A 22,302-nucleotide genomic window follows, 5' to 3' on the forward strand; every position below is an offset into this window, starting at 1 on the left:
CAGGTTCCCAGCCTGTTCTATTTACCAGTCATATTACCAGGGTTACAGGTTCCCAGCCTGTTCTATTTACCAGTCATATTACCAGGGTTACAGGTTCCCAGCCTGTTCTCTTTACCAGTCATATTACCAGGGTTACAGGTTCCCAGCCTGTTCTCTTTACCAGTCATATTACCAGGGTTACAGGTTCCCAGCCTGTTCTCTTTACCAGTCATATTACCAGGGTTACAGGTTCCCAGCCTGTTCTATTTACCAGTCATATTACCAGGGTTACAGGTTCCCAGCCTGTTCTATTTACCAGTCATATTACCAGGGTTACAGGTTCCCAGTCTGTTCTATTTACCAGTCATATTGCCAGGGTTAGAGGTTCCCAGCCTGTTCTATTCATTCTATTTACCAGTTAAAGCTTAAAGCTTACAGATCATTGCACCTGTACATAGCCCATCTGTAAATAGCCCATCCAACTACCTCATCCCTTTATACTGTTATTTATTATTTTTCTTCGATTTTTTTTCTTCTCCTTTGCACCCCAGTATCTCTACTTGCACATTCATCTTCTGCACATCTATCACTCCAGTGTTTAATTGCTAAATTGTAATTACTTCACCACTACGGCCTATTTATTGCCTTACCTCCCTAATCTTACCTCATTTGCACACACTGTATATAGACTTTTCTATGAATTATTGACTGTATGTTTGTTTATTCCATGTGTAACTCTGTGTTGTTGTTTGTGTCGCACTGCTTTGCTTTATCTTGGCCAGGTCGCAGCTGTAAATGAGAACTTGTTCTCAACTGGCCTACCTGGTTTAAATAAAGGTGAAATAAATATTTACATTTTTAGTCATTTAGCAGACGCTCTTATCCAGAGCGACTTACAGTAGTGAATGCATACATTTCATTTCATACATTTTTTTTTCTGTGCTGGCCCCCCGTGGGAATCGAACCCAAACCCTGGTGTTGCAAACACCATGCTCTACCAACTGAGCTACAGGGAAGGTAAATAAAACATATAATATTACCAGAGTTAGAAATTCCCAGCCTGTTCAATTCATTCTATTTCTATGTGTTCTGCTGCTACAGGGAGGGGGGCATTGGCTAGGCAACCGAAATTTGTTTCAACAAGGAGCAACAAAGTTTCATCACGTTGTTAAGAGTACATGTGACCGCAGAAACAAACTCAACTCCACAAATGCCGGACCACCCTGTAACGGGCGTCGTATAGAGGGGACCAAGGCACAGCGTGTTGAGTGCTCATATTGTATTTTAATGAAATCGAACACTTAGACAAATAAACAAAAACGACAGCCAACAGTTCTGTCAGGTTACACAAACGAAACAGAAAACAACTACCCACGAAAACCAAGTGGGAAAAAGGCTGCCTAAGTATGGCTTCCAATCAGAGACAACGATAGACAGCTGCCTCTGATTGGAAACCATACCCAGCCAAAACATAGAAACACAAACATAGAATGCCCACCCCTATCACACCCTGACCTCACTAAACAGAGAAAAAACAGCTCTCTTAGGTCAGGGCATGACAGTACTCCCCCCAAAGGTGTGGACTCCCGGCTTAAAACCTGAACCTATAGGGGAGGGTCCGGGTGGGCATCTGTACTTGGTGGCGGCTCTGGTTCAGGGCGTTAGCACCCCCACTGCCCGCTGATAGCCCCGCTTCTGTGTGTCCGGAGGAACCACACTGGATCATCGCCGGAGGCTTTGAACCGCCAACCGTCGCTGAAGACTCTGGGCTGCGGACCGTCGCTGAAGACTCGGGGCTGCGGACCGTCGCTGAAGACTCTGGGCTGCGGACCGCCGCTGAAGACTCTGGGCTGCGGACCGCCGCTGAAGACTCTGGGCTGCGGACCGCCGCTGAAGACTCTGGGCTGCGGACCGTCGCTGAAGACTCGGGGCTGCGGACCGTCGCTGAAGACTCTGGGCTGCGGACCGCCGCTGAAGACTCTGGGCTGCGGACCGCCGCTGAAGACTCTGGGCTGCGGACCGCCGCTGAAGACTCTGGGCTGCGGACCGTCGCTGAAGACTCTGGGCTGCGGACCGTCGCTGAAGACTCGGGGCTGCGGACCGTCGCTGAAGACTCGGGGCTGCGGACCGTCGCTGGAGGCTCCGGACTGGGGGCGTCGTTGTAGGTTCCGGACTGGGGAGCGTCGTTGTAGGTTCCGGACTAGGGACCGTTGCTGCAGGCTCCATGCCATGGATCATCAATACAGGTTCCGCGCCATGGATCATCACTGGAGGCTTAGTGCCATGGATAATCCCTACAGACTTCTTGACATGGATTATCTCTGGAGGCTTCGTGCCATGGATCATCTCTAAAGGCTGGATCATAGATTATCACTGGAGGCTTTTCTCGTGAAGCTGGAACAGGTCTCACCGGACTGGAGAGACGCACTGAGGACCGGGTGCGCAGAACTGGCAAGGGGTATACTGGACCGTGGAGGCGCACTGGAGGGAGAGTGCGAGGAGCAGGCACCGGACGTACTCGGCTATGGAGGCGCACTGGAGAGAGAGTGTGAGGAACAGACACATGCTCCCCACAATAAGCACGGGGAGTTGGCTCAGGTATCACCCCTGGCCCAGCCAAACTACCCGTGTGCCCCCACCCCAAATTTTTTGGGGGGCTGCCTCTCGTTCTTCCCCGGTAGGCTACGATACCTGTCCAAAACCTGGCCCCAAGTCCAGTTTCTCCTTTCAATCCACTCCTCCATCGACCAGGTATCCATCTCTGCCCGGGCACGCCGCTTGATCCAATCGTGGTGGGTAGTTCTGTAACGGGTGTCGTATAGAGGGGATCAAAGCGCAGCGTGTTGAGTGCTCAGGCTGCCTAAGTATGGCTTCCAATCAGAGACAACGATAGACAGCTGCCTCTGATTGGAAACCATACCCGGCCAAAACATAGAAACAAAAACATAGAATGCCCACCCCTATCACACCCTGACCTCACTAAACAGAGAAAAAACAGCTCTCTTAGGTCAGTGCATGACACACCCTGTCTTCAGTCAGCTGTTCGTTCTACACACAAAAAAAAATATTGTCCAGTCCTAGTTATCACTGACGCTGTTTTTTACTGATATTTTATGGCTCCAGATAAGTAGCTGGACTTGAACTGAAACCTTTTGTATTCATTTAAATGACGTAAATGTAAATTTAAATCATGTAATTATCACAGTAGATGTGTGAGTCATCATACTGCTACTGCTGCTATCCTCCCTTCCTCCATCTCCCTTATTCATTCTCTCCCTCTTTTCTGTCTCTCTCTCTCACTCTCTCTCACTTTGCTAAATCTCGTGCAATGCATAATTTCTCTGTTTACTGAGACTTACAGTACCAGTCAAAAGTTTGGTTACATGTTAATACATGTTAATAAGGCACACCTGTTAATTGAAATGCATTCCAGGTGACTACCTCATGAAGCTGGTTGAGAGAATGCCAAGAGTGTGCAAAGCTGTAATCAAAGCAAAGGGTGGCTACTTAAAGAACTTCAAATATCAAATGTATTTTGATTTGTATAACAATTTTTTTGGTTACTACATGATTCCATGTGTGTTAATTCATAGTTTTGATGTCTTCACTAGTATTCTACAATGTAGAAAATAGAACAAATAAGGAAAAACACTTGAATGAGTAGGTGTGTCCAAACTTTTGACTGGTACTGTATGTTCCTGTTGTACATTGTCCCTGTCCAAATAAATAAATAATAATACAGAGACTGATGTTTGTAGTCCTCTGATGTCTGTACTTGTAGTCCTCTGCTGTCTGTACTTGTAGTCCTCTGCTGTCTGTACTCGTAGTCCTCTGATGCCTGTACTCGTAGTCCTCTGATGCCTGTACTCGTAGTCCTCTGCTGCCTGTACTTGTAGCCCTCTGCTGCCTGTACGCATAGTCCTCTGCTGCCTGTACGCATAGTCCTCTGCTACCTGTACTTATAGCCCTCTGCTGCCTGTACTTGTAGCCCTCTGCTGCCTGTACTTGTAGCCCTCTGCTGCCTGTACTTGTAGCCCTCTGCTGCCTGTACGCATAGTCCTCTGCTACCTGTACTTATAGCCCTCTGCTGTCTGTACTTGTAGTCCTCTGCTGCCTGTACTTGTAGCCCTCTGATGTGTGTACTTATAGCACTGACTTTGGCAGTAGTTTGTAAAGGAGCCGAAAGATCAGTGCTGTGGTTAGTTTCCTTCCAGAGGTCAGCAAGTTTTATATTAGGCTAATTGATCCTAAATTCTGCCTAATGCAAAATCACTAAATGATCAAGATTTAACTAATTGCCTCAATTGGTTTAATCCTTCTCCATTAACATGGAAATTCAACAATCCTTATTCATCTGCATAATTTACTACCGAGCCTAAATGGGTCCCATAGAGTGTGACAGAAATACTAGCAGAAGCAATAAATTATCTGACAAAGGAGATGGTTCCAGAACCTGTCAGCAATAAACAAACTCAATAAATGATCTAACAAAGGAGATGGTTCCAGAACCTGTCAGCAATAAAGAAACTCAATAAATGATCTAACAAAGGAGATGGTTCCAGAACCTGTCAGCAATAAACAAACTCAATAAATGATCTAACAAAGGAGATGGATCCAGAACCTGTCAGCAATAAACATTCTAAAAGCAAATAGATGGATAGCCTCTGTATACTGCCAGCTGCAGATTCCGTCTCCAACTAAACTCTATTTCCTTAGCCTCCATCCCCAGCCCTGGTGCTAAAACCCCATTATAAAACCAACTTTAGCTCTGACCTATCTCAGACCTTTCCCCAAAACCGCTATGTCCAAGTAACAATTCCTCCAGTGTCTCCAGAAAGGGGATATTCCTTAGCTTGGGTTCAGGTCTGTTTGTGCTCTTGCCAAATCTGTTGATGTTATTGGCATGTCAATTAGTGACAAGGAGTTAGCATGATAGCACAACCAGACTGGCACTCAGGCTAGATATTCTTGCATATAACAGTGAAGAGGACATTGGGTGAGGGTTCTACTCTGTCACCTTTCACCTCAGATGCAGAAGTGCGACATCGGCGGATGAAGTGGATTGAGACGCAGTCCATGTAATAACAAAAATGGGTTAGGGGTTAGGGATTAGGGGTTAGGGGTTAGGGGTTAAGGTTAGGGTTAGATATTTATAGCTTAAACAGAGATTTTGATGGGATTTTTTTGTGTTAATTCGATTTCAACAGGGCTGCGGACATCAACTCTAGTTATTTACCAAGAAGTTTATTAGAGATTGGTTTGACATCCAGGTTGCTGCTGTGTTTTAGTTCAGTGATTGGTTTGATGATCGGGGGGCCTCGTTTTAAGACCCTAATCCTAGCTGGTAAATAGAAGATGCATAGAAAAACAGTGAATAACCCTCATCCCCTAGCTGGTCTGGTCTGTCCCTCCACTGGGCAAAAAGGGTCCATATCAGGGGACATCTTTACATGACATGTTTTTGACCATGTCCAATACATATTTAGAGTTTTGGGGATATGCACCATATCCTGACATTCTCTATCCCGATGTGTCTTTTAGAAATACACTGAGCGCACAAAACATTAAGAACACCTTCCTAAGAACAGGCTCAGTTCGTCAAGACATGGACTCTACAAAGTATTGAAAGCGTTCCACAGGGATGCTGGCCCATGTTGACTCCAATGCTTCCCACAGTTGTCAAGTTGGCTGGATGTCCTTTGGGTGGTGGATCATTCTTGATACACACTGGAAACTGTTGAGCGTGAAAAACCCAGCAGTGTTGCAGTTCTTGACACACACAAACCGGTGCGCCTGGCACCTACTACCATACCCCGTTCAATGACACTTAAAATATTTTGTCTTGCCCATTCACTCTTTGAATGGCGCACATACACAATCCATTTCTCAATTGTTTCAAGGCTTAAAAATCCTTATTTAACCATTGTCATCCCCTTCATCTATACTGGTTGAAGTGGTTTTGACAAGTGGACATCAATAAGGGATCATAGATTTCACCTGGTCAGTCTACATCATGGAAAGAGCAGGTGTTCGTAATGTTTTGTACACTCAGTGAATATGATATTGGGATTACTCTGAATATCACACATGGACATTTCCTATCCTGAGATACACTATATATACACAAAAGTATGTGGACATCCCCGAAGTGGAAACGGCTCAGCTGCGAAGTGCTAGGCCACACAAGCTCACAGAATGGGCCTTCCGAGTTCTGAAGCGTGTAGCGTGTAAAAAGCATCTGTCCTCAGTTGCAACACTCACTACCGAGTTCCAAACTGCCTCTGGAAGCAACATCACCACAAGAACTGTTCGTTGTGAGCTTCATGGAATGGGTGGCCCTGGCCGAGCAGCTGCACACAAGTCTTAGATCACCATGCGCAATGCCAAGCGTTGGCTAGAGTGGTGTAAAGCTCACCGCCATTGGACTCTGGAACAGTGGAAACACGTTCTCTGGAGTGATGAATCACGCTTCACCATCTGGCAGTCCGATGGACAAATCTGAGTTTGACGAACGCCGGGAGAACGCTACCTGCCCGAATGCATAGTGCCAACTGTAAAGCTTTGGTGAGGGAGGAATAATGGTCTGGGGTTGTTTTTCATGTTTGGGTCTAAGCCCCTTAGTTCCAGTGAAGGGAAATTTTAACGCTACAGCATACAATGACATTCTAGATGATTCTGTGGGAATGATTTTGTGGGAACAGTTTGGGGAAGGCCATTTCCTGTTTCAGCATGACAATGCCCGGATTCACAAAGCAAGGTCCATACAGAAATGGTTTGTTGAGATCGATGTGGAATAACTTGACTGGCCTGCACAGAGCCATGACCTCAACCCCATCGAACACTCTTTGGGATGAATTGGAACGCTGATTGCGAGCCAGGCCTAATCACCCAACATCAGTGCCCGACCTCACTAATGCTCTTGTGGCTGAATGGAAGCAAGTCCCCACAGAAATGTTCCAACATCTAGTGGAAAGCCTTCCCAGAAGAGTGGAGGCTGCTACTTTATCTAGGCTTGATTGAGCTTGCCTGGCGCAATGAAACCAATAGAATAATCACAAAACTGCAAACCTTGCTCATTTGGCACTCTGGCTAGACTCAAGCAAACACTCATAGTATATTTGAAAAATGTCTAATAGTATTTGAACCCAGGTCTGCTCCAGAGAGGCTTGATGATGAGCAGAGTGAGGTGGTCTGGTCTCTCCAGAGATGAGCTGGTGGTCTGGTCTCTCCAGAGAAGAGCTGGTGGTCTGGTCTCTCCAGAGAAGAGCTGGTGGTCTGGTCTCTCCAGAGAAGAGCTGGTGGTCTCTCCAGAGATGAGCTGGTGGTCTGGTCTCTCCAGAGAAAAGCTGGTGGTCTGGTCTCTCCAGAGAAGTGCTGGTGGTCTCTCCGGAGAAGAGCTGGTGGTCTGGTCTCTCCGGAGAAGAGCTGGTGGTCTGGTCTCTCCGGAGAAGAGCTGGTGGTCTAGTCACTCCAGAGAAGAGCTGGTGGTCTAGTCGCTCCAGAGAAGAGCTGGTGGTCTAGTCGCTCCAGAGAAGAGCTGGTGGTCTAGTCTCTCCAGAGATCCAAGAGAACAGCTCTTGGTAATCAGAACCGGGTCATGCGGTGAGTATTACAGTCAGTAACCAGAATATTAGCCCTCAGGTAATACAGTCAGTAACCAGAATATTAGCCCTGAGGTGAGTAATACAGTCTGACAGATACAGTCAGTAACCAGAATATTAGCCCTGAGGTGAGTAATACAGTCAGTAACCAGAATATTAGCCCTGAGGTGAGTAATACAGTCAGTAACCAGAATATTAGCCCTGAGGTGAGGAATACAGTCAGTCACCAGAATATTAGCCCTGAGGTGAGGAATACAGTCTGACAGATACAGTCAGTATCCAGAATATTAGCCCTGCGGTGAATAATACAGTCAGTCTCCAGAATATTAGCCCTGAGGTGAGTAATACAGTCAGCAACCAGAATATTAGCCCTGAGGTAATACAGTCAGTCTCCAGAATATTAGCCCTGCGGTGAATAATACAGTCTTGTCAGTTCGAAGTGCAATAAGACCAACGCAGTATCCATGGGGTTAGTGTCCGTCCTGAGAGTGTGGGTATGACCAGTCTTTGACCCAGGTCAAGTCATACCAAAGACTATAAAAGTGCTTTTCCATTTGGCACTCAGAATTAATTAGCTGGATTGCGGGGAAAACCCAGAGACAAACTAGTGTCCTATCCAGAGGGTGTACTTATACATGAAGCTGTCTCACACCCTACGGTGTGAACCATGTCAGGACATTAATTACTTTACTTACCATACCAGTCAACAGTTTGGACACACCTACTCATTACAGGTTTTTTATTTCTTTTTTACTATTTTCTACAACCCAGAATAATAGTGAACACATCAAAACTATGACTCTTCAAAGTAGCCACTCTTTGCCTTGATAACAGCTTTGCACACTCTTGGCATTCTCTTAACCAGCTTCATGAGGTAGTCACCTGGAATGCATTTCAATTAACAGGTGTGCCTTGTTAAAAGTTAATTTTTGGAATTTCTATTCTCCTTAATGCATTTTAGCCAATCAGTTGTGTTGTGACAAGGTAGGGGTGGTATACAAAAGAGAGCCATATTTGGTAAAAGACCAAGTCCATATTATGGAACAGCTCAAATAAGTAAAGAGAAACGACAGTCCATCATTACTTTATGACACGAAGGTCAGTCAATACGGAGAATTTCAAGAACTTTGAAAGTTTCTTAAAGGGCAGTTGCAAAAACCATCAAGTGCTGTGATGAAACTGGCTCTCATGAGGACCACCACAGGAAAGGAAGATCCAGAGTTACCTCTGCTGCAGAGGATAAGTTCATTAGAGTTACCAGCCTCAGAAATTGCAGCCCAAATAAATGTTTCACAGTTCAAGTAACAGACACATCTCAACATCAACTGTTCAGAGGAGACTGTGTGAATCAGACTTTCATGGTCAAATTGCTGCAAAGAAACCACTACCAAAGGACACCAATAAGAAGAGACTTGCTTGGGCCAAGAAACACGAGCAATGGACATTAGACCAGTGGAAATCTGTCCTTCAGTCTGATGAGTCCAAATTTTGATTTTTGGTTCCAACCGCTGTGTCTTTGTGAGACGCAGAGTAGGTGAACAGATGATCTCTGCATGTGTGGTTCCACCGTGAAGCATGGAGGAGGTGTGATGTTTTGTGAATGCTTTGCTGGTGACACTGTCAGTGATTTATTTAGAATTCAAGGCACACTTAACCAGCATGGCTACCACAGCATTCTGCATCGATACACCATCCCATCTGGTTTGTGCTTAGTGGGACAATCATTTGTTTTTCAACAGGACAATGACCCAAAACACACCTCCAGGCTGTGTAAGGGCTATTTGACCAAGAAGGAGAGTGATGGAGGGCTGCATCACATGACCTGGCGTCAACCCAATTGAGATGGCTTGGGTTGAGTTGGACCGCAGAGTAAAGGAAAAGCAGCAAACAAGTGCTCAGCATATTTGGGAACTCCTTCAAGACTGCATTCCAGGTGAAACTGGTTGAGAGAATGCCATGAGTGTGAAAAGCTGTCATCAAGGCAAAGGGTGACTACTTTGAAGAGTCTCAAATATAACATATATTTTTAACACTTTTGGGATTACTACCTGATTCCATATGTGTTATGGAATCAGGCACAGAAAAAAAAAAGTATGATATGTATGAAATTGTATGAAATGTATGAATTCACTACTGTAAGTCGCTCTGGATAAGAGCGTCTGCTAAATGACTAAAAATGTAAAAATGTAAAATGTAAATCTTATAGTTCCGATGTCTTCACTATTATTCCACAACGTAGAAAATAGTAAAAAATAAAGAGAAACCAATGAAAGAGTAGCTGTGTCCAAATGATTGAATTATTCTGTAGATAAATCTGAGTGACATAAACCTGACTTTGATAAACCTGACTTAGCTAAACCTGACTTAGCTAAACCTGACTTAGCTAAACCTGACTTAGCTAAACCTGACTTAGATAAACCTGACTTAGATAAAGCTGACTTTGATAAACCTGACATAGATAAACCTGACTTTGATAAACCTGACATAGATAAACCTGACATAGATAAACCTGACATAGATAAACCTGACATATAGGACTGTGATGCAGATTGACGGAGTATATTGGTCTTACATTGCTAATCACTGCTGTCCTCTGCTCCACTCAAACGCACACACACATATTCCACATCTAGTGAACTACTGACCAGGGTCCGTAGCCCTGGTGAAAAGAAATGCACTATGAGGCTATGGGCCCTGGTGAAAAGAAATGCACTATGAGGCTATGGGCCCAGGTCAGTAGTTCACTATGTAGCTATGGGCCCAGGTCAGTAGTTCACTATGTAGCTACGGGCCCAGGTCAGTAGTTCAATATGTAGCTATGTCACTATGTAGCTATGTAGCTATGGGCCATGGTCAGCAGTTTACTACGTAGCTATGGGCCCTGGTCAGTAGTTCACTATGTAGCTATGTCACTATGTAGCTATGTAGCTATGGGCCCTGGTCAGTAGTTCACTATGTAGCTACGGGCCCTGGTCAGTAGTTCACTATGTAGCTATGTCACTATGTAGCTATGGGCCATGGTCAGTAGTTTACTACGTAGCTATGGGCCCTGGTCAGTAGTTCACTATGTAGCTATGTCACTATGTAGCTATGTAGCTATGGGCCCTGGTCAGTAGTTCACTATGTAGCTATGGGCCCTGGTCAGTAGTTCACTACGTAGGGAATAGGGTGCAATTTGGGACACATCAAACAACAGACCACTGTTCTAGTTGCTATTCAGTGTTCATTGACATGCAGTAAAAAGCTATTAAAATGCATAATTAGCGAGTAGCGTTTTGCTGTGCTGCTGTAACATAGCAGGTGGCAGTAAGTAGCTATTAAAATGCCCCCTGGGACCTCTCTCTGTTAGTCTCTACCCCAGCATCATGAGCAGGTAGTGGGAGAGAGATCCCAGGGGGTGTAGATCTAACCACTATGCAGCCATGATGCTGGGGTAGAGACTGATAGAGAGAGATCCCTGGGGGTGTAGATCTAACCACTATGCTGCCATGATGCTGGGGTTCAGACTGATAGAGAGAGATCCCTGGGGGTGTAGATCTAACCACTATGCTGCCATGATGCTGGGGTACAGACTAGGTTTTTTGCCCTAGCACTACACAGCTAATTCAAATAACCAATTCATCTTCAAGCTTTGATTATTTAAAACAGCTGTGTAGTGCTAGGGGCAAAAAATAAAAAGTGTGTGTGTGTGTGTGTAAAACGTGGGCAGATGTTGTGATATATGTGGGATAGATTGCTTATGGAGTGTGAATTTAGCTGCCCACGTTACCAAGGACAAGTTAATAAAAAAAATATAAACATTTACTCGTCGAGTTGAAATCCCAAAAGCAGCATGAGGAGTGCTGTCCGTGGTGCTGAATTAACAAACGCACACCGTTCTTTCTTCAACTGTCCATGCTTGTACTTTCTAAACTTGAGCACTTTGTTCATACACCACACACGGCAAAGACAATATTATGTTGATACTACACCAGTGTTAAAGCCTACAGACATTATGTGCCTTACCTTACTCTGCCGTTTGAATACGTCTTGGACAACACTGATGACAGGAATCTGAAGCGTTGACGCGATGAATTCCAACTTCACCAGGTCGTCCCTGGTCTGAGGAAAAGCCATCATAGCAGAAACTCCTTGGACTATAACAGTATGACAAACACTCTCCAGAAAAGACATGGGGTCTTCACAGACCGGGGTAGAGGAGGAGAACGTGGGTAATTCCCCGAGCCCCGCGTCCACAGCCATCACCACCTCCAGTGAGAGGTTATATGGTAACAGACCGGCCATGCGATTCAACGTCTCCGTGGCTAATAGGATAGAGTCCCTCGGCATAAACACACTTCTCTCACTCTCGTTCTGTTTGTACATGTTTCTACTTTTACCCCGCCTGTCCCTGTCCCTGTCCCTCTCACTGTCCTTGTGTTGGCTGTTTACCGACGCCTTAGTCCCTAGGCTGCGTAAATCGTGTTCATTGACACTTTTGGTAATATTTTCAAACTGTCTCTCCACTGCTTCCCTCGTGCCGCCGTGTATATCCCATTCATCCACGGGGACAGGGTCTTCTTTACCGCCTCTGAAGGTGGAAACGTGACTGAAGAGCCGCGGCTGCAGTTGCAGGGCCCCCACGCGTACCGTGTGCCCAATCCGCCTGAGGATTTGACAAGGCTGCGGGTGGGAGAGACATACTGGAATCAGAACGCACAACAGTAAGGTGCGTGGTGCGAGCAAAGGGAGCAGCACCAACCGGCCAAACGCAACCCAAATCCTAAGCCCCGTCATCACGCAAACAGGGACCTCCGAGCACACCGAAAAACGGATCTCCACTCGTTCCCCTGCCCCTCTTGATGTCCCAGCACAGCACCGGTACCGTGTAATGATCTCGGTCAGACACCAACAGGAGCGAGCGCGGCCATAACTCACGCACAGACACAAAAAATATTGGCCAAACCTGCAGCTTTTCATCTAAAAAATATTATAAATAAATGCATTTATATAAGAACATGATCGAGTTTCCGTTTTGGTTTGCAGATCAATGGAAAATAACATATTAAGAAAAAATAATGCAGATTTGGGAATGATCAACACATCGTTACAGTTTGGGTATTATTCATAACTTATTGTGAGGTTCCCTCTCATTTTCTGTTAGTAAAATACGTTAAAACTTCCCAAAAATAAATTCCATTATCATCCATATGATCTGGAGAAAAAAACATCCGGTATTCTCTTCCTCATTTCATCCACTAGACACTGTCCAAATGTCTGCTAAAAAATCCACTAACGCAGGCGCCCGCGGGTTGTCCGTATTGCCACTTGTACTAATAAAAACATTTGTCACGGGACAGTTCACGTTTCGGTAAAACTGCAGCTGAAAAAAAGACAAACTCCAATTTGGTCTCGTTGACCAGTCACTCTCCCTCGTCAGAAAGCAGTGAGCTTCAAGGAACCAACCACATAGTGAATTACAATAGTGAATTGTATGTATGTGTGTGTTAATTTTCTCCGAGAGTTTTTAAAGGGTTTGCGACAAATACGGTATCAATATCATTAGCAGTGGTGTGTATTCATTGGATGCCAAAGGAAGACAGGCTTCCGCAAATATTTAACCAATAAATAAATTAAAATGAAATAATTTATCTTTCAAATCAAATCAAACTTTATTTGTCTCAGGTGCCAACAACAACGTGTAGACTTTACCGTGAAATGTTACAAGCCCTTAACCAACAACGCAGTTCAAGAAGAAGAAAATATGTACAAAGTAAACTAAAATAAAAAGTAACAATAAAAGAGTAACACAACAAGAAAAACAATAACGAGGTTACAGTTGAAGTCGGAAGTTTACATACGAACTCTAATTGGAGGCCATATTTAGTTGTGTTCGTTTGGAGTCATTAAAACTCGTTTTTCAACCACTCCACAAATTTCTTGTTAACAAACTATAGTTTTGGCAAGTCGGTTGGGACATCTACTTTGTGCATGACACAAGTCATTTTTATAACAATTGTTTACAGACAGATTATTTCACTTATAATTCACTGTATCACAATTCCAGTGGGTCAGAAGTTTACATACACTAAATTGACTGTGCCTTTAAACAGCTTGGAAAATTCCAGAAAATTATGTCATGGCTTTAGAAGCTTCTGATAGGCTAATTGACATAATTTGAGTCAATTGGAGGTGTACCTGTGGATGTATTTCAAGGCCTACCTTTAAACTCAATGCCTCTTTGCTTGACATCATGGGAAAATCAAAGGCAATCAGCCAAGACCTCAGAAAAACAATTGTAGACCTCAACAAGTCTGGTTCATCCTTGGGAGCAATTTCCAAACGCATGAAGGTACCACGTTCATCTGTACAAACAATAGTATGCAAGTATAAACACCATGGGACCATGCAGCTGCCATACCGCTCAGGAAGGAGACGGGTGTCACATCCTGACCAGTAAAAGGGGTTATTTGTCATTGGTCAGGGCGTGGCAGGGCGTGTTTGTTTTGGGTGTTTTGATGTTTTGGGGGTTTTGTTCTGTTTTATATTTCTATGTTTATTCTAGTTTTCTAGTTCTATGTTGGTTTGTGGCAATGACCTCCAATTAGAGGCAGCTGGTTGTTGTCTAATTGGAGGCCATATTTAGTTGTGTTCGTTTCACTTGTGTTTTGTGGGTGGTTGCTTTCTGTATAGTTGGTTTACCTTACAGAACTATTGGTTGTCGTTTATTGTTTTCGTTTACGTGTTCACTTTATTTAGTAATTAATAAAAGATCACTATACCCGCTGCATTTTGGTCTCCTCAATACGACCGTTGTGACAATGGGACCACACAGCCGTCATACCGCTCAGGAAGAAGACGCGTTCTGTCTCCTAGAGATGAACGTACTTTGTTGCGAAAACTGCAAATCAATCCCAGAAAAATAGCAAAGGACCTTGTGAAGATGCTGGAGGAAACAGGTTCAAAAGTATCTATATCCACAGTAAAACGAGTCCTATGTCGACATAACCTGAAAGGTCGCTCAGCAAGGAAGAAGCCACTGCTCCAAAACCACCTTAAACAAGCCAAACTACAGTTTGCAACTGCACGTGGGGACAAAGATCGTACTTCTTGGAGAAATGTCCTCTGGTCTGATGAAAAAAAATAGAACTGTTTGGCCATAATGACCATCGTTATGTTTGCAGGAAAAAGGAGGAGGCTTGCAAGCCGAAGAACACCATCCCAACCGTGAAGCACGGGGGTGGCAGCATCATGTTGTGGGGGTGCTTTGCTGCAGGAGAGACTGGTGCACATCACAAAATAGATGGCTTCATAATTTTTCTTCCTTATGTGGATATATTGAAGCAACATCTCAAGACATCAGTCAGGAAGTTAAAGCTTGGTCGCAAATGGGTCTTCCAAATGGACAATGACCCCAAGCATACTTCCAAAGTTGTGGCAAAATGGCTTAAGGACAACAAAGTCAAGGTATTAGTGGCCATCACAAATCCCTGACCTCAATCCTATAGAAAATATGTGGGCAGAACTGAAAAAGCGTGTACGCGCAAGGAGGCCTACAATCCTGACTCAGTTACACCAGCTCTGTCAGGAGGAATGGGCCAAAATTCTCCCAACTTATTGTGGAAAGCTTTTGGAAGGCTACCCGAAACGTTTGACCCAAGTTAAACAATTTAAAGGCAATGCTACCAAATACTGAGTGTATGTAAACTTCTGGCCCACTGGGAATGTGATGAAAGAAATAAAAGCTGAAATAAATCATTCTCTCTACTATTATTCTGACATTTCACATTCTTAAAATAAAGTGGTGATCCTAACTGACCTATGACAGGTACATTTTTACTAGGATTAAATGTCAGGAATTGTGAAAAACTGAGTTTAAATGTATTTGGCTAAGGTGTATGTAAACTACTGACTTCAACTGTATATACAGGGGGAACCGGTATCAAGTCAGTGTGCGGGGGTACAGGTTACTTGAGATGGGGGTGACTTTGAACAGATTTTAAACAGCGAGTAGCAGCATTGTACGAAAGGGGGGGGGGTCAGTGTAATTTTTCGGGTGGCAATTTTATTAATTGTTCAGCAGTCTTACGGCTTCAGGGTAGAAGCCGTTGAGGAGCCTCTTGGTCCTAGACTTGGCGCTAAGGTACTGCTTGCTGTGCGGTAGCTGAGAAAACTGTCATTAACTTGGGTGACTGGAGTCTCTGACAATTTTATGGGCTTTCCTATGACACCTCCTATTATATAGGTCCTGGATGGCAGGAAGCTTTGGCCCCAGTGATGTGCTGGGCCGTTCACACTACCCTCTGTAGCGCCTTATGGTTCGATGCCGAGCAGTTGCCATACCAGGCGGTGATGCAACCGGTCAGGATGCTCTCTATGGTGCAACTGTAGAACTGTTTGAGGATCTGGGGACCCATGCCAATTCTTTTCAGTCTCTGGAGGGGGAAAAGGTTTTGTCGTGCCCTCTTCACGACTGTCTTGGTATGTTTGGACCGTGATAGTTTGTTGGTGATGTGGACACCAAGGAACTTGAAACTCTCGACCCACTCCACTACAGCCCCGTCGATGTTAATGGGGGCCTGTTCAGCCTGCCTTTTCCTGTAGTCAACGATCAGCTCCTTTGTCTTGCTCACGTTGAGAAAGAGGTTGTTGTCCTGGCACCACACTGCCAGTAATCTGACGACCTCCCTATTGGCCGTCTCATCGTTGTCTCATTGTTGTGTCATCAACAAACTTAATGATGGTGTTGGAGTCATGTTTAGCCACGCAGTCGTGGGTGAAAATGGAATACAGGAGGGGACTAAGTGCACACCCCTGAGGGGTCCTAGTGTTAAGGATAAGCATGGCAGACGTGTTGTTGCCTACTCTTACCACCTGAGGGTGGCCTGTCAGGAAGTCCAGGATCCAGTTGCAGAGGGAGGTGTTTAGTCCCAGAGTCCTTAGCTTAGTGATGAGCTTCGTGGGCACTATGGTGTTGAACGCTGAGCTGTAGTCAATGAATAGCATTCTTTACATAGGTGTCCCTTTTGTCCAGGTGGGAAAGGGAGCTGTGGAGTGCGATTGCATCATCTGTGGATCTGTATGGGCGGTATGCGAATTGGAGTGGGTCTAGTGTGTCTGGGAGGATGCTGTTGATATGAGCCATGACCAGCCTGTCAGTGAACAGCCTTTCAGCCACGGGGTGGTAATCATTTAGGCAGGTTACCTTCGCTTCCTTGAAACATGTAGGTATTATAGACTCGGTCAGGGAGAGGTTGAAAATGACAGTGAAGACAGTTGCCAGTTGGTCCTTGCATGCTGTGAGTACACATCCTGGTAATCCGTTTGGCCCAGCGGCTTTGTGAATCTTGACCTGTTTAAAGGTTTTGTTCACATCGGCTCCCGAGAGCATTATCACACAGTCATCCAGAACAGCTGGTGCTCTCGTGAATGCTTCGGTGTTGCTTGCCTCGAGGCGAGCATAAAAGGCATTTAGCTCGTCTGGTAGACTCACGTCACTGGGCAGCTCGCAACTGGGTTTCCCTTTGTAGTCCATAATAGTTTTCAAGCCCTGCCACATCCAACAAGCTTCAGAGGCGGTGTAGTAGGATTCAATCTTAATCCTGTATTGAAGCTTTGCTTGTTTGATGCTTCATCTGAGGCCATAGCGGGATTTCTTATAAGCGCCCAGATTAGTCTCCCGCTCCTTGAAAGCAGCAGCTCTAGCCTTTAGCTCGATGCTTTCATCTCGATCTTTTGTGTTTTCATAATTTTCCATCAATTCCCAACTGGCTGAACATCACCAGAGAAATCATCTGAGCAAGAGAAACAGGGCCCCTCTGTCTCAGTATGTGTAGCCCATGTATTTGATTTTGTCTGGACCAAAAGAGACATGTTACCGCTGTAGCATTTGATTGATTGATGCCAGTAAGCATTTGGTCTCCCTTGATAAAAAAATTAATTAAATAATTAGCCAATCAGCATTTAGTTGAGCTCAACTATGGGTTGTCCTAGCGCAGCAAAACACCCCCCAAGGGAGACCAGTTTGGATTTGGCTTCAGACCAATCAAATCGCATCCTAAGCAAAACATCAATGTCAGAAAAACGTGTCTGTTTCTGGTCTGCTTTTGTTGATGTCCTGCAGTAGCTAGCTTGCTAAATCGTCCATTTCCAAAACCATGGATGGATATGGAGATTTGGACTTGTGGTTTTGACTTCATTATCTGTCCAGGCCAATGATTATGATTGCGATTTTGATCTAGCCATAAATGAATATGTCGTGCCACTGGCCTGAGACGATTGAAGTTCAATATGTAGCCAAGATGCAGCCTAGTAGGCTCACGTTAACTAGCTAGCTAACTTAGCTGGGTCATTGTTGAGGAAGGCTAGCAAGCCTTTTAGCTAGGTAGCCTATGACAGCAAAAACTAAAAGTGTACTGCATGACAGATACAGACCGTTTTGCCAACATGAAAGAGAGGAGGATGGCATTGCTGTCTGCAAGTAGGGTGAGTCAACATTTTTGATTTCCTTGCACACACACAGTGTCGTACAACTAACCTTGTGGGGACACAATTCAGTCCTATTCAAAATACTATTTTCCCTAACCCCTAACCCTTACACCTAACCTTAAACCTAAATCTAACCTTGACACTAATTCTAACTTTAACCCTAAACCCCCTAGAAATAGCGTTTCACCTTTTCGGGACTAATAAAATGTCCCCAGATTGTTTACTTAACTTTAATCAGACTTCAATTGCTACTGATCAGTTGTACTTTAACAAAAGATCTACAGAACCAGTCAAAGGTTTGGACACATCTACTCATTCCAGGGTTTTTCTTTATTTTTACTATTTTCTACATTGTAGAATAATAGAGAAGACATCACAACTATTAATAACAAATATAAATATATTTTATATTTGAGATTCTACAAAGTAGCCACCATTTGCCTTGATGACAGCTTTGCCGGATCCCAATGTTGATATTGTCACGCCTATACCCGCTCCCCCTCTCCAGCACTCGACGACACGGACCACAAACAACCGGTCCTACTCCCCATTATTAACCTTCATCATCACCATGATCACCTTCCCTTTATTTAGCCCCCAGTAGCCTCAGTCATCAGGAAGTATTGGTTTGTTTTCATGTTCAGTACACATCCCTTGTTTTGTTCATTTATTATTAAACTTTCCTTCTGCACCTGCTTCCTGACTCCCTGCATAATCGTGGCAGAATACTGCCTCGCAGTATGGAAGCAGCAGAAGATAAAACCATCTTCCAGACTGTCAACGAACAGGGTCATCTACTCCACCAACACCACGACCAGTTGGTGCAACTGGGTACGGCCATGGAGGAGGTCCTCCGCGTTCTCCACCGCATCGACACCACCAGCGAGGCTCTCTATACCCCTATTAGAGGGCCTCCTACCATGGGTTGCCACAGTGAACCAGTCCCCCAGCTTACCCAGCCGTCTGCCCAGATCAGCGATTGCCGACAACCCTTCCGGAGAAGTTTGACTGTACTCCATCAAAATGCCATGGCTTCCTACTCCAGTGCTCCCTCTATTTCACGCATCAGACGGGAGCCCCCACCACCGATAGGTCCAAGGTTGCCATTTCCCTACTCACCGGGCGGGCGTTGGAGTGGGCTACGGCCGTCTCGGAGAGGGGAGAGGAGGATCTGGGTTCCTCCTCAGGGCGGTCTTCACAGTGAGGGAGATGAGCGACTTCTCCAAATCCAGCAAGGTGCCCAGACCGCTGCGGAGTACGCCCTCACTTTTCGGATTGTGGCAGCCTCTAGCGGATGGAAAGAGCCGGCGCTCTGCACTCTATTCCGGTGAGGACTGCAAAAGAGGTCCAGACGGAGTTGGCGTGTCGGGACGACAACCCATCTAACTGGATAACCTTCTTCGGGAGCGCCGGTGCCCACCTCGCCACTCGCCCCCCTCCTTTGGCTGTCCTGAGGCAGAGCCTGAAACCATGGAGGTAGGGGCCACACACCACTCGGCAGAGACAGCTGGGGCTTTGTCCCTATTGCGGCCAGGAGGGGAACCAGCTTGGGCATTGTCCGGTGCATCCCAACCCGGGGTCTACTAGGGCAGAGGGGCGTCCCTATGTCCTTCCTTCTCTCAGGGTAGGTGTGAGTATTCCATATCATCGTTTTCCACCAAACCCTTTCTGGTTCCCATTTCACTCGCTAGCTGTCCCTCAATGTTGTCTCTACGGCTCTAGTGGTCTCCGGTGCAGCAGGGAATTTTATTGACCAGCCCCTCGCATCCTCCCTGAACATAACCTCATACCTGCTCTCCTCTCCTTTTCTGGTTCAAGCCCTGGATAAGTGACCATTGGGATCCGGCACAATCACGCACATCATAGCACCCCTCACCCACACCTATGGAACCATGCACCAGAGAAGCCTTCCCTTTCTCATCACTACCGCACCTGTACACAAAGCAATCCTCGGCCTCCCATGTCTCAACCCCACTATCTCCTGGTCGAGGATGAAAGTCACCGCCTGGGGACCAGGATGCCGGAGGACCTGCTCTGTGGTTCCATGGCAGGTGAGAGTCCTGTAAGTGCCCTCCAGCCCATCAATTGGTCCCCCCGTATCGTTGGCCGTGTTTTGGGACGTAGATGTGGACATCCATCAGGCTCTAGAGAGGGACACCCAGGTATCCAGCAGTGAGGGCTGCAGCAGGGAAACTACTTCCCCTTCCCATGCCTCAGCGGCCTTTGTCCCATCTCCCATCTAGACTTCGTTACTGATCTACCCCCGTATGATGGTTTCACCACTGTTATGGTTGTTGTGGACCAATTCTCAAAATCCTGCCGTTCTATCCCTCTCTCTGGTCTCCCTAACGCTCTCCAGGTCACTGAGTCACTGTTTTAGCAGGTCTTCCGGGGGACATCGTTCACGACGCGAGTATGGAGAGTCTTCATGGAGAAGCTGGGGGCCATGACCAACCTGACATCCGGGTACCGGCCTCAGTCCAATGGGCAGGTGGAGAGGACGAACCAGGAGCTGGGGAGGTTCTTAAGGATTCACTGCCAGGACCGACACGGGGAGTGGTGGGCCCGGTTCATTCACTGGGCGGAGTATACCCAGAACTCACTTTGTCACTCAAAAGGTAAGTCTCGCAAAAAGACGCATTCTTGCGTTCTAACTACCCGCTATTCAAAGTGCACTGAACAAATTAAGGGACCACAGTGTCTTCTGATCCCTCCTGTCTCAGCCTCCAGTATTTATGCTGCAGTAGTTTATGTGTCGGGGGCTAGGGTCAGTCTGTTACATCTGGAGTATTTCTCTTGTCTTATCCGGTGTCCTGTGTGAATTTATATATGCTCTCTCTAATTCTCTCTTTCTTTCTTTCTCTCGGAGGACCTCAGCCCTAGGACCATGCCTCAGGACTACCTGGCATGATGACTCCTTGCTGTCCCCAGTCCACCTGGCCATGCTGCTGCTCCAGTTTCAACTGTTCTGCCTGCGGCTATGGAACCCTGACCTGTTCACCGGACGTGCTTGTTGCACCCTCGACAACTACTATGATTATTATTATTTGACCATGCTGGTCATTTATTAACATTTTAACATCTTGACCATGTTCTGTTATAATATCCACCCGGCACAGCCAGAAGAGGACTGGCCAGCCCTCATAGCCTGGTTCCTCTCTAGGTTTCTTCCTAGGTTTTTTGCCTTTCTAGGGAGTTTTTCCTAGAGTGTTTTTCCTAGCCACCGTGCTTCTTTCACATGCATTGCTTGCTGTTTGGGGTATTAGGCTGGGTTTCTGTACAACACTTTGAGATTTCAGCTGATGTACGAAGGGCTATATAGATAAATTTGATTTGATCATTCACAAACATTGGCACATACTAAAATACGATGATAGTCTCGGTAATGTGTTTTCTGACCTTCCCTTGGTCGTATTCTCGTGGGGCAGAAATCTCAGAGACCAATTGGTACACTCTGATTTACCACCCCAGGATATTCCTGAACAACGTCTATTTGCGCCCCTACTGGATGGAACTTACAAGTGTAATGGTTGTGCTCAATGCAATGGCACTTATAAATGTAGATCCTTTAAACACCCACAAACAGGGAAATCGATCCCAATAAAAGGTTTTATTACGTGCTCCACTAAGGCAGTTATTTATCTTATAACTTGTCCTTATGGTAAAAATGATGTGGGTAAAACAAAGCGTGAATTAAAAGTACGTATCTCAGAGCATCGTAGCACCATTAGGTGCAAAAACTCGACTTACCCAGTTGCGGCCCACTTTTTGGAAGCAAACCATCCGATTTCGTCTCTGCGTTATATTGGCATCGAACATGTCATCCTCCCTAGGAGAGGGAGACCTTGAACCTTGATAATTTATTGTTAAAACGAGAGGCTGCCTGGATCTTTAACTTAAAGACCCTTGCACCCTTCAGTCTCAACATAGACTTTGATCTGAAGCCATTCTTGTGATTATTGTGACTTTGCCATTGTAATTGTAGTCTAAAATTCATCTATGATCGTATGCTATCTATTTGTTTTTTTGTATGGTGTTGTTTGTATGCCATTTTAATATTTGAGAATTAACCAATGATATTAGGCCACACTTGGCCATGATTACAGACACCTGTGTGTCTTTTGACACTATATAAACGAGTCATCTCTCAGTGTTTGTGATCATTCCCTGATGAAGACAGCTTGGCTGTGGAAACGTTGGATATTACATTTTTGCATCTGAGCTCCTAGAGTGTGCGGCTCTCCCTTATTTTCAA

General features: G+C 45.5%; 1 protein-coding gene across 1 annotated transcript in view; it reads right to left on the minus strand.

Moving 5' to 3' along the window:
* Nucleotides 1–14,401, minus strand: part of LOC115159837 (glutamate receptor ionotropic, NMDA 3A-like) — a 42,411-nt gene extending 28,010 nt beyond the window's left edge. Inside the window, exons 1-2 of the mRNA XM_029709890.1 lie at nt 14,342–14,401; nt 11,586–12,242 (exon numbers count right to left, since the gene is read on the minus strand). Coding sequence (XP_029565750.1) covers nt 11,586–12,242; nt 14,342–14,401 — 717 coding nt within the window. The remainder of the gene's footprint in view (nt 1–11,585; nt 12,243–14,341) is intronic.
* Between the last annotated feature and the right edge of the window lie 7,901 nt (nt 14,402–22,302).

The sequence above is a fragment of the Salmo trutta genome, chromosome 23, assembly GCF_901001165.1.
Source record: "Salmo trutta chromosome 23, fSalTru1.1, whole genome shotgun sequence".
Taxonomy (NCBI): Eukaryota; Metazoa; Chordata; class Actinopteri; order Salmoniformes; family Salmonidae; genus Salmo; species Salmo trutta.